This window comes from Candoia aspera, chromosome 2, assembly GCF_035149785.1.
Source record: "Candoia aspera isolate rCanAsp1 chromosome 2, rCanAsp1.hap2, whole genome shotgun sequence".
In the NCBI taxonomy this organism is placed as follows: Eukaryota; Metazoa; Chordata; class Lepidosauria; order Squamata; family Boidae; genus Candoia; species Candoia aspera.
Genome location: NC_086154.1, coordinates 16,042,510 through 16,055,725, shown reverse-complemented (window position 1 = coordinate 16,055,725; position 13,216 = coordinate 16,042,510). Strand labels below are relative to the sequence as shown.

General features: G+C 42.7%; 1 protein-coding gene across 1 annotated transcript; it reads left to right on the top strand.

Moving 5' to 3' along the window:
- The first annotated feature begins 1,883 nt into the window (after positions 1-1,883).
- LOC134492202 (butyrophilin subfamily 1 member A1-like) lies at positions 1,884-9,676 on the top strand. The gene is made up of 4 exons (XM_063296390.1): positions 1,884-2,036; positions 4,776-4,871; positions 6,225-6,323; positions 8,399-9,676. The coding sequence occupies exons 1-4, from the start codon at positions 1,961-1,963 to the stop codon at positions 8,917-8,919; spliced, it is 792 nt and encodes a 263-aa protein (XP_063152460.1). The 5' UTR covers positions 1,884-1,960; the 3' UTR covers positions 8,920-9,676.
- The last annotated feature ends 3,540 nt before the right edge of the window (positions 9,677-13,216 follow it).

Here is a 13,216-nt window from a genome sequence, read left to right as displayed (position 1 = left end):
GGAAGGGCAGAGCAGGCCATAGTGGGTGCTTGCTTCCTTGTACCTCTGCTCCCCCATGTGCCTTAATGCTATCAATAGTCAAGTTACTGAAGTCAGATATTTAAGAAGTGGCAGTACTCCATGTTCTTAGATGCTCAGGGCTGGCATTGGATGGATGTACTTTTAGCTTGGAAAGGAGGAGATATCTGAGAAACCTAGGCCAGATCACCCTGAGATGCATCATCAAGCCTTTGAGACCTCCATACAATGCTCATAACATGTTAAATTTACCCCTGACCCCATGTTCTTTTTCACTCCTCTAACCTGCCAGTTTGGTCTAGTAGTGAAGGTACCAGGCTAGAATCCTGGAGACGGTGAGTTCTAGTTCCGCCTTAGGCACAAAGCCAGCTGGGTGACCTTGGGCCAGTTGCTCTCAGCCCCAGGAAGAAGAAGCAGGCAAGGGCAAACCACTTCTGAAATCTTGCCAAGAAAACTGCAGGCATTTTTCCAGGCAGTCATCAGGAGTTGACACTGACTTGAAGGCACAAAACAAAAGCAAAAAAACCTCTCAGCAGAAGAACTCAAGATGACAAAACCATGAGACCTGCTTGGCTGGTTCAGATGCACTATTGCAACCTAGGCCTTCAGTGATCAATGTTTTCCATATTGAATTTGAAGAAGCAAATACCATTTCAGAATCTTTCCATGGGATTCATCTCTATTAACACCTGATGACCATTAGCCTTGATGGGTTTAAAATAAAATAGATAAATTCATGGCCAGGGTGATTAAATAGACCCTTCCTATTCAACAGCACTAGATCTTGGGTTCCTGGGAGCAATATGGGAGATCTGTTGCCTTAAATCTCTGCTTGTAAGAAAATCTGTGGGAACCAAGCTGTTGAATTATATATGCCTACAGGAGCCTAAGAGAGGTAAGATAGTGGGGTAGGGTCAAGGACATGAGTGGGTTTCTAAGATGGGTGGGATCTAGGTATGTGCCAGGAACCAAGATAAAACAGCTCAGTTTTAAAGTATCAGGATATTTTTCACAATTACATTATAGTTTAGCCTTCAGCAGTAGTATGCAACCTTTTCCTGGCTGAAGGTGGCATTAGGCCTTGGAGGGGCATGTAGGGGACCAGGGGACAAAAAGGAGTGGGTGCAACCAGAATGAACACTAAATTTCAATTCACATTGAAATGTTCACACTAATTGACTTTATGTCTGATGGACAAGAGAGCCTGATTGTCTACTGCAGTGTTTCTCAAGCTTGGTGACTTTAAGAGGTGTGGACTTCAATTCCCAGAATTCCCCAGCCAACCTTGTTGAAGTCCACACGTCTTAAAGTCACCAAGCTTGAGAAACATTGGTCTGCAGCAACTGTGATTTGAGGGAACTCCAAGGGGGCCTCCGAAGGTAAAGTGTGCAGAAGAACCCATGATCCCATGGAACCCTTACCAGCAATGGAGTCCTGACCATGACCTTAACCTAAAATGAGTCTTTCTATCATTACCATATCACAAGGGGTTAATTAGGAGATGGAGCAGCCACACCTCCTTTCTCAGTCCAGTTACTGTACCTGATTTTTTCCCCCCAAAGAATTGTCATGAAATAATGGAGTTGTGCTTTCTAACAACATGGTGGGAAAAGGAACCGAATGGAAATAGGATCACTGTCCCGAGAACTTGAGGTTCTGAGTCTGAATAAAGGCAGAAATATCTGCCATCAACTAATTGTCTACTGGTCACTTTCAAGCCAGAATTGTCCACAAGGCATCAGTTGTGTACTAATGATTGCAGCTATGAAATAACCTCATCCCACTTGAATGAAACATCAGATTTACTGACTTGGGGGCTGGCTTTGTGAAGCTAATTACGCAATTGTATCAGACGGGCTGTTTGGAGAACCTCAAGGAACTGCCCCTTCCTCTTGTGAAAACTGTAGAACTTGCTACTGTTGTTAGTAAAAAGCTTTGGAAGATGGATGAAGATGGATATATGAGTATAGATCCAAGTAAGAGAGATCATCACTTGCCAGCCCCTAAAGGGAGCAAAGGTAACGACTCAAAGCTGTTGTTGTTGTTGTTGTTGTTATTGTTATTACACTCTGCATCTTGGCAGTAAGTTCAAAAAAGGAAAGCTAAGAAAAAGGTGAAGGTGAATCTAGTCCCTAGGAGTTTAATCTTTTTCTATTGTAGAAAAAGTAGAGGAAGTAGAGAATGCTTTCCTGAATCAACTGTGGGTGCATGCTGAAATCTCTTTCTTTGTACCTGGAGAGAACATCTGGAATCCAGAGGCTAAATCTGACATTTTGATGGGCTGGCAGGGTGAACAGCTGAGCTTTAAAACATGGAAGCAGATTTGTTCATTTGCAACAATAGGACAAGATCCTGGAGAGATTAAAAACTTGTCATAATAATGGAAGATTTTATAGATTGAACTTCCTATATCACAGTTTCTTGCTGTTTGGAGCACAGCTCTTTATATAACGTGCTAGGTTTTTTGTTTTACAGAATGCACATCAAAGAGATCAAGTAACCCCCCTCTTTCCCTGTCAGATTGTTTATGGGCTACATTCCCTGTTGTTTTCTGCTTCCCGCCATCTAATGATCTAGCCCAGGGTTTCTCAACCAGGGTTATGTGGCTCCCTAGGGTTCCGCGAGAGGTCACTAGGGGTTCCCTGGGAGATCACAATTTATTTAAGAAATTATTTCAAATTTGTGCAACTTCACATTAAGGAGGTAAGTTTCATGCTTTATTTTTTAGTCTAAGAACCCTGTTCATGCGTATATACAGGCCTACGTATGAAATGAATATAATAATTTTGTAAGTCCTGGCCTATATTTGAGCCTGAATGTGCAGGGGTTCCCCGAGGCCTGAAAAATATTTCAAGGGTTCCTCCGGGGTCCAAAGGTTGAGAAAGGCTGATCTAATCTCATTAGGCCAGAGGAAAAAAAGCAAAAAAGCAAAGAATAGGGAATACACGTTGATGCCCCTATGATCTGAAGCTTCTAAACATAGACTTGTATTCTTCTAGGTTATAATTTCATTTTTAGGGAAGGGGTGAAGTCTGCAGAGTTTAGTTTCCCCAAATGTTCATATCCTGCTGTTTCTCGCTTATAAAAGTGGTGTATTGAGAGGAAGAATTAAGGATCTAAATGGATTTCTCCCACATTTTGTCAGCCTTGTGACAAGGGGAGGAGAACAAAGCCAGGGGAATCCACTAACCATCTTCCTTAAAACTACTGTAGTCTTTCCTTACACTCTAAAGACAGCACCATCCACAGGTCTCAATCCTGGAACAGAAGAGGATTTGACACTCGGGGCAGCAAATGTTATGCTAGCAGCCTCTCTAGGCTGTTCAAGGACAAGCGCGTTGCAGGTTAACATGGCCATCTGGCAGTGCCCCTAGAACAGTGTTTCTCAGCCTTGGCAACTTTAAGACGGGTGGACTTCGACTCCCAGAATTCCCCAGCCAGCCATGCTGGCTGGGGAATTCTGGGAGTCGAAGTCCACCCGTCTTAAAGTTGCCAAGGCTGAGAAACACTGCCCTCGAAGATCTCTGTCATGGAAAAGATTCAGAGCATACACACCTCATCCCTACAATCTTCTTTGCTATGTTGCATCTGCCTATAATTGGTCTTTCCTTTAAAACTTGATACTCGAGGCAGTGTGGTGCCAGCTATGCGTAAGGAAGAAAAACATTCCTTTCCCTGGAAGTGACCCTAGCTCCCACTTGTGGCTAAAGTTCGATTGGGCTGCTCTGAGAGGAGCTGAAATCCTCCATTGGAAAGAGCAGAAGTTGCTCATGTTTGGCCTTTGCAAAGGCTGTGGTCTAATGTTTCATTGTTCGCCCATTGCTGGCTTCAAAGCTCTCCCCTAAGGCCTTCCCAGAAAACCTTCGGAAAAAGGCAACCTATTTAGCTTCAGAGTGCAAAGTCAGGCTGCCATGTCTCTTGATTTTATGTTTCATTTTAATGTCTAGTAAAGGTAAAGGTTTCCCTTGACATTAAGTCCAGTCATGTCTGACTCTAGGGGGCGGTGCTCATCTCCGTTTCAAAGCCGAAGAGCCGGCGTTTGTCCGTAGACACTTCCTCCGTGGTCATGTGGCCGGCATGACTACACGGAACGCCGTTACCTGCCCGCCACCTATGAATCGACTCACATTGGCATGTTTTCGAACTGCTAGGTTGGCAGGAGCTGGGACTAGCAACGGGAGCTCACCCCGTCACGCGGATTCGAACCACTGACCTTCCGATCAGCAGCTCAGCGGCTTAACCCGCAGCGCCACCGCGTCCCCTTTTAATGTCTACTTTGACACTATTCTTAAGACTCTTATTTCTGGTCCTTGTTGCTGCGGTGATGTTTGCTGCATTGAGGAGTTAGTTAAACCGAAAGGAAACATATTCACCAAACAGCTGAAAGGAATACAGAGCAATTCCTTCTCCAGCATCATCCACAGGGGTGAAGAATGATTGACCCTCTTCTGTATGTCTGTCATTAGGTCACAGATAAGTACAAGGACAGCAGCATTTGTGGTGCGACTAAACAATGCTGCTTTCATGGTTTTGATAAAAGCAACAGGGTCCTGTGGACATCCATCCTGCTTTATTTCCCCATACAGTGTCCCTGTGGGGCAGGTTGGGCTGAGGCAGTGTGTCTGGCCCAAAATCACCCTCTGAGTCTCCACGGGTGAGGGTAAACCTCAGCCCAATCCAGTATTTTAATCACCACAACACAGTTATGGAAGCCAATGGAGGGATGGAAGGCTAAACTGTACGACTAATATCCACAGATTGTTCCCTGAATCTCTGCTGCAAAATTGTGTTCGGCATTTCCGTGGCAGGAAACGTGGCCCTGGCTGTGCCTTTCACTCTTCTCATGCTTCAAGGTAAGGCAAGCTCTGCTCTGTCCTCCGGGTTTATCACGGTTTTCTCATGTTACTCTACATCGCTGTAGGAAGGATGTAGAGTACATACACAAACACACAACCATGTTCACACACAAACTATAATTTGAATTTGTGAATTGGGCTCACTGGGGAGGAAATCCTTTGACATGATTTGACATCCTTTAACATGAGACAAAGGTGCTTCTTGTCGATAGTTTGCTTTTATTCATAGGGACTTTGTTTCTTAAAATCACTCACAATAACAAAAGTCAAATGGGTTTTCTACTTACTTGAGGCAGCTTGTGAACCAAGATAATCCAGATGGCATTTGGACTACTGTAACACGCTCTGCATGGGGCTGCCCTTGAAGAGTATCCGGAAGCTTCAGTTGGTTCAAAATGCAGCGGCCTGCATAGTTTTGCGCAAGTCTAGATTTGTGCATGTGTATGGACTTGGCTCAAATGGCTAAGTTAATGGTGTTGATAAGAGAAAATACAGTTTCTGGATTTATATCTACTTGGCAACCACTTTGAGATTACTTGCGTGTGTGGGGAAAAAATGAAGTTTTGATTTTGGGTTTAGTGATTAAATGGTTTGTTTTGATAGAAATAATGTTACTAGGGTTTAATTAATGGTAAGAGATTATATTTGTAAATTTATCTGTATCTGTATTGGAGAAAGTTGGAAGTCACTTTCCGTTTCTGCTTTCTGCCTATTTGCACTTCTATAGTTTTTTCTTTAGTTCTATTTTCTAGCTTTTCTATATTTTCTATTTTGTATTTTAGCTATACTTTGAAAACTAATAAAGTTCTTATAAAAAAATAGATTTGCACATGTGCCACCTCTTTTGCGGGAGCTGCATTGGCTGCTGATTTGCTTCTGGGTCCAATTCAAGGCGCTGGCTATCACCTTGAAAGCCCTACATGGCTTGGGGCCTGGTTATCTGAAGGACTGCCTTTCTCCAGTTACATCTACCCAGCCCACCAGAGTGGGGAGGCAGGGTAGGCTGCGGGTCCCTTCTATGAGGGAAGTTCATCTAGCGGGACCACAAAAAAGGGCCTTCTCCGTGTTGGCTCCCTCTCTATGGAACACCATCCCCCCAGACATAAAATTGGCCCCCTCCTTGCTCCTTTTCTGGAAGACGTGGTTTTTTCAGCAGGCCTGGGGACCTCAGGTCACTTCAGAGCCAATCAAGAGGCTGGTATGAATGCGTTTGCTGCTGCTGGGGGGTGTCTATTGTGTTTCTATAGTTTTTAATTCTGTAAGCCGCCCAGAGTCACTGTGTGTGAGTTGGGCAGCCTATAGCAAGAAATAAATAAATTGGATGGATTTAAACTCAAATTATTTTTTAAGGTTTCCAGGACCATGCTGACTCAAAACTTCCACCTTACCAGATCTGGAGTTGCGCACTAAACTGTATTCCTTGTCAATCAGCTACAAACAGTATTACAGGTAAACACCAACGCTTCTAGCACTGAGCGACATATTTATTCCTCTTTGTCTGTGGTTTCAAAGACATACAAGATGTGGTGGAAAAGCTCACACACCCGTGAGGTGTTTCAGGAAGTATACTTTGCTCTAGCGACAGGATGATCCAGGGTCTTCTGAAGCTGCACAGTGGTCATTTTGGCTTCCTAGCAAAGTGGGCATTGAACTGCAAAATAAAGCAAGGGTCATCCGATGTTCCTGATATTGAAGACCTCCTTCAGGGAAGGAATATACCAACAGCTCACCCCTTTCTGTAGTTCTTATGCTTTCCTCTGGCAGTGGGCATTGCTGAAGAAGTTGGCCATTCAATTGCAACAGGAACCAAGGACAAAGAAAACAGGGATCACCCATTTGGGATTTGGGCCGTATTCCCCTGCCTGGTCTTTCTGCCTGAGCTAAGAAATAAAGTTGCTTGTGTTTTTCTCCCTGTTAGCCTTAGCCTTGTTAGGTAGGCCAGACAGGAAACATGACCAGATGAGCTAATGTAGCTTTACAATAAAGTAGAATTAGCTCATCTGGTTGTGTTTCCTGTCTTGCAAGTCTGAAAGTACAGTTCTACCCCCGTCTCCTTTACAGCCTGAGAAACTAGGGAGGGTCCCTTCTGAGCCTCTTGCCCCACCCACTATCCAGCTGCCGGCTATGCTGTCTCTTACCCAACTGTTCCCTTGGCAGCGTCTCTTGGCTCCGTCTCCCAAGGTCTTTCCCACATACCATGACACTCCCTTTGGGCAGAATCCAGCAGAAAACGAAATGCTTTCTTCAGGTATCAGTGGGACAGATGTCCATTAGAGGTCCCATTTCCAGATGAGGCCAATTTGGGGAAGGGTCTATTTCAAGCAATCCCCAAAGGTGATGAATTGGAAAAGCAAAGTGATAAACATGAGTTCAAGAGCAATGTGCACTCTCCAGCGATGCAGTATCAGCCATCCCAGAATGATTGTGGGCTGAAAAACATAGCAGGGTAGCTCAATGCTATTTATAATAAATTCACTCCTTGAATCTAGATCCATATAAACTCAAAATGAGACCCCCTTTTTTTAGAGGAACAGTTTGTAAACACTATGAAAAGGAGCATAGGTACTAACACAAGTGAGACAGAACCCCAAGTAGGATCTCTACCATCCTATCCCTTCTACCTGAATTCCAGGATATCCATTTTAAGATGTGTGCACTTCAACTCCCAGAATTCCCCAGCCAGCATTATATCTGGGGAATTCTGGGAGCTGAAGTTCACACATCTTAAAGTGGCCAAGGTTGAGAAACAGTGGTCTAAACCAATGACTCCAGGGCTGTCAAGCTTAAGCAGGTTCTGGAGTGCAAGGTGGAACAATAAAGAAATGACAGATTTAAATTTTAATAGAGGCAACAAAGAGAATAAGTGAAAAGGATAGGTGATTAACATCAAATGTACATGGCACTGACACACCAAAACTAGCAATCATTAATTTGAACAAGAGAGAACTAGAGGAAGGGAAAGTGGGAGAAAATTGGAAGCTCCAATCAAATCTCACTTTTACAGACGAATGGTAGGAAAGGGGTGTCTGTTAAAGCCAAATGTCTGTAAAATCAGAATGCATGAAAATTTTACACAATGGCCATTTTGTACATAATATATGCAGATTGCATGTAAATTATATAAATTGTATAGATCAGTTACCTAAAGTGACTTTGTAATCTATTTAAAATTGTATATTTTTGCATAACCTAGATAACATTTACATAAAATATGAAGTCAGGGTTTTTTTCCATTGCATCCAGAGTCAACTGATTGGATGTCTGTAAAATAGAAAGTTTACTGTATATAATTGAGCAAAAGCGACACTGAAAAGAAATACAGTTCCCTGATGCAATTGTTTATACTTTTCCAGCCAGCTTTATCTTATTACTTCCAGTATGCCCAAGTCTTTTGGGGAGAAAACCTTAATCCTACACCCAATCAGACAGAATCTGTTTCTTTATTAATTATATAAGAAAAACTGGAAGGCATGCAAAAGATGGTAATTCTTTCTCCTGGAAACATTTTTCTTTCTTCCACACAGCAAATCTGACTCTGGATCCAAGCACAGCTCATCCCCAGCTCTACGTATCTCCTGATTTGAAAAGCGTGAGATGGAGAGGCATGAAACAGCAAGTGAACAGCAGTCCTCTGAGATACAACCTCATGGCCAGTGTCCTCAGCCACGAGAGCTTTGCCTCTGGGAAGCTTTGCTGGGAGGTGGAAGTGGTGGAGGGGGGAGAGTGGTGGGCGGTGGGAATAGTTCGGGAGTCGGCAAACAGAAATGGACAAATTATCCTCAACCCTCGTGGGGGTTACTGGGGAGTGCAGCGAATTGAAGGACGGTATGAGGCGATCACCCATCCCAGGACAAATTTGACATTGTGCCATCCCCCGAGAAGGATCCGAGTTTCTCTGGACTATTCACAAGGCCTCGTGTCATTTTTTGACGGCGATACAAATGCTGAAATCTTTGCCTTTCCGAAAGCAAATTTTGCTGGAGAGAAGATTCACGCTTGGTTCTTGATCTATAAGTGGAATGGGCAGCTTGTCCTCCATCCATGACCGGGTGGTCCAAAGGGCTCATCACACTGGAAGAGCTTCAGACCACCTGCCTCAAGCTCTCCTCCACTCCTTGTGTTTCTCCATGCGCACCATGCCATGGGCGTCTTCGGTTCCCTTTGTCCTTCCTTTTCCCTCCTGCTTTGCTACCACCACATTATCTTCTAAATCAAAGATCTCCTCCCACCTGTCCTTCCCCATGTCTCCTAATGCCACCTCTAGCCAGCTAACCAGGGTCAAATATTTAAGGAATGATGAAACCCCAGATTATTTCAGACATTGAAAAAACCAGATGGGTGGAGAGTAAAGCATGGGAGAAAAAAATGTTATGTCTGGAAACCCCAGCGAGGGATAATCCTAGGATAAGTAGAATATTTTTAAAAGAACAGGGATAGTTTAAGAGAGGACAGGACTACACCAATGTTCTTCCATGAGTCAGATCACCATGGAAGCATCTTAGAGTCCTTTTAAGCCCTCACACAATGCTCACTACACTTTCTGTGGGCCACCTACGGCACGTTCCCCTTCATTCCACTAATCTCTGAATTTAGGGCCTCAGCAAGGCATTTGCTGAATTCTCTTTTCAGCGTTTGTTAACATTACTCTTCATCCAAAAGACAAGAAATAAGTGAGTCTGCTGGCTAATTATTTAGCATTCAGAACACAAAAGAAAAAAGAGGCAAATCATGCCTTATTCTTTAGCAAGTTGTGGAAAGCCAACCACTTGTGTTTCAATCAATAAATTATGGTTATAAAGCTGTGTCTTAGCATGATTCATCACGTAGTTCATTGTGAACTGGAACCTCATGAGGCAGATGTGGAATTCACTCCATTATAGATAATTCCAGCTGCTGAGAACTGTAAGCCCAAGGTGTGAAAACTACACGTCCAGTTTCAGTGGGCAAAAAGTAGATGAACCTGGCATCTCCTCTAATCATTTGGAGCCAGAGGCAAAGCCACTTTCTCCCATCTTCCTTGGGAAATCCAAAGTCAGGTAAGTCTGAAAATTGTCTGTAGGCTCATCGGAAGACAAAGAGCTCTCTTGTTTTCCGTATTATGGCTAGTTAAGCTGACAAAGTGTGTTGGACAATTATTATCATCACACATGGAATTTCCTGATAGGAATCTGTACATTAATCATCCATATCACTCACCTCCATGGTAGCAAGGAGTACCTACGCCACTTCAGCAAAAACCCTTGGTTCTTTGGTATAGACCTTCTTCCTATTCTCCTAGGTGCCCAAACCACAAAGTGTTCCCAGTCTTTTATATTCAGAGTCTAATTAAAACAGCAGTAAACTCACCATCTATAGCTACTTCTTCGCCCCTATCAAGTCTCAACTTGCACAGAGCCTCTTGCCAGGAAGAAAGGCAGGTGCCCAGACACATTGTGGGACCTGCTTGGCTGGTTCAGATGCACTATTGCAATCTAGGTGTTCACTCTTCATATATGTTTCCTCTACTGAACTTAAGGAAGAAAATACATTTTCATGTTGTGTATAACTCCTGTATAGAATTCATTGGTATGTAAATTGACGGCCATCAGCCCAGATGACTTTAAAACAGGTTAGACAAAGTCCATGAGCAGGACGGTCAGATAGAACCTCTATGTGCACAGACCTAGGGAACTAGTGTGGTGTAGGGGTTAAGTCGTTGGACTAGGAACAGGAAGACCCAGGTTCTAGTCCCCGCTCAGCCATGGAAACTCCTTGGAGAACTTTGAGCCATTCATTCTCCCTCAGGCCAGACAACCTCATAGGATTGTTGTGAAAGTTAGGAGGAGGGAGCAATATCTATGCCACTTTGAACTTCTGTTACAAAAGGCACAGTAAAAATGAAATAAATAAAGTGGACCTTAGAACATTAGTTCAAGCGAGCAACACCCTCAAGTTCTATTTATGAAAAAATATCTGGCCTCTTTGGGAAGCCAGCTGTTGAACCATGTCATTGCTCATCACCATCACCACTACCACCACCACCATCATCTATCTGCAAGACCCTAAGAGAAGTAGGTTGGCAAGGTAAGGTCAAGACAGTGAGTAAGCTGATGATTTGAGTGGGACATAGGTAAGTATGTGGAATCAGGATAAACATCTCCATTCTAACATATCGTTCTGTTTTTCACTGTCACTCTAAAATTTAGCCTTCAGACTTGGCATGCAACTTGGCCTTGGAGGAATAGAGAACAAATGGGTGGAGCCAGAACAAACACTACATTTAATTCCCAATGAAATGTTGACACTAATTTATGTCTAATGGAAGGGAAAGCCTGCTTGTCTACAGCAACTGTTGTTTGGGGGAACTACGAGGGGAGGCTCCAAAGATATGCAGAACTCGTGATCCCATAGAACCTTCATCAACAAACCAATCCTGAGTCAGTAGGGACTCATGAACCTATCCTGGAATGATTCATTCTGTTACATAGGAGATGTGACAGCCACAACTCCTTCCTATTGCTTTCCCAATCTAGTCACCTGACCTCATCCTTGAGGGTTGCAGTGAACTCCTGCAGCTGAGCTTATTCAAGCAGGTTGGGAAGAGGAATCGGATAGAAAGAGCAGAAATGGCTGAATCCAGGTCTGAATCAGGCTAAAAACATCTCTCAGCTAACTTTCCAGTGGTGATCTTCAGGCATCAGTGTGCATCAGCTCACTACTGCTGATTGTAACTACGGAATAAGCCAGTCCCCTATCCCACTGGAACAAAACATTGTTTACTGACTTGGAGGCTGGCTTTGTGAAACCAATTACACAATTGTATCAGACGGGCTGTTTGAAGAACCTCAAGGAACTGCCCCTTCCTCTTGTGAAAACTGTAAAACTTGCTACTGTTGTTAATAAAAAGCTCTAGAAGATGGATGAAGATGGATATATGAGTATAGATCCAAGTAAGAGAGATCATCACTTGCCAGCCAAAGAAAGCAAAGGTAATGACTTAAAGCTATTTTTTTCTTTATTACATATTGGCAGTAAGTTAAAAAAAAGAGGGAAAGTCAAGGGGAAAAAAGATGAAAATGAATCCAGCCCCTATTGTTCTTGGGGAAAAACAACAGCAAAAATAGAAAACCCTTTCCTTGATGTCTGCATGTGCATGCTTAAATCCCTTTCTCTATATCTAGGTATTATATCTAGAACCCAGAGACTAAAACAGAGATTTTGATTGGCTGGCAGGATGAACAACTGAGCTTTTAAAAATAGCAGTAAATTTACTCATTTGGTACAATGGGACAAAATTCCGGAAAGATGAAAAATATTTTTTAAACTTCTCATAGTAGTAGAAGTTTGTATAGGACAAACTTCCTATATTAATTTCCCTTCCCTCCCTAGCACAGCTCTTTATGTAACATGTAAGGTTTCTTGTTTTGCAAAATGTACTTCAGAGAGATCAAGTAATCCCATTCTTGCACCGTCAGATTGGGTATTGTTCTCCCCACCCCCACCCCAATGATCCAGTTATATTAGGAGAAAAAAAGAAAATTGAAAGAAAAAGGAGTACAGGTTCATATCCATAGGATCTGAGGCCTCTAAAGATAAGCTTGAACTCTTCGAGATTATAATGGCATATTGGAAAATTGATAGCTTTGATTAGAGGAAAGACATTGACTAATTTTATGGCGACTTGGAAGCCCCTTTTGGACTTTTAGCGTGAAACAGAAAAGAATGAACTTATGATATATGGATTTGATTATTAATACTATTAGTTGACAATAGAAAAAAATGGATGTTATGTTGTAACCTTAAAGTAAGAGTTTAATGTAAGTTACTTATATCTGTAGTAAAAGAAGTCAGTATTCCCCTTTCTATTTCTGTTCTGCTCTTTTTCTCCTTTTTCTGCACTTCTGCACTTTTGTTCTTTCTCTTTCTTAGTTTCTGTTAGATTTGCTCTCTTTGTTTTAAAATTTAATAAAGTTATTTTAAAAGATTATAATTACATATATGTGGGAAAAAGAGGTCTGCAGAGAGTTTAGCTTCTATTTCTGGTAATTTCTACTTTACAAAAAATAGCATATTTTATTTTATTTATTTATTTATCAAATTTGTCACCGCCCATCTCCTCCCACTGGCGGAGGAAGAATGCACATTAAGCAACTAAATGGACTTCTCCCCCTTTCTGAGTATTTAAAAGTGCAACCTGCCTGCTTCCATGTGAGTGGAAGATGAGGCATCAAGTCCTGTGGTGTGCTTTGCTGGTGCTGGCTGAGGAGAAGTTCTGAGTGGGAAATTTCAGCTGCTTGGTCTTTGTCCCAACACGCATGTGGCATCTGTCTGGGGTGGGTTTGCTTTTTCAGGTAGGACATGTG

What these genes read in the sequence shown, in the direction of transcription:
- LOC134492202 (XM_063296390.1), top strand. Translation starts at nt 1,961, where the DNA reads ATGGATGAAGATGGATATATGAGTATAGATCCAAGTAAGAGAGATCAT. An exon ending in AGCCCCTAAAGGGAGCAAAG is followed by an intron (nt 2,037 to 4,775) that starts GTAACGACTCAA and finishes TAATATCCACAG; the next exon opens with ATTGTTCCCTGAATCTCTGC. An exon ending in CACTCTTCTCATGCTTCAAG is followed by an intron (nt 4,872 to 6,224) that starts GTAAGGCAAGCT and finishes TTATTTTTTAAG; the next exon opens with GTTTCCAGGACCATGCTGAC.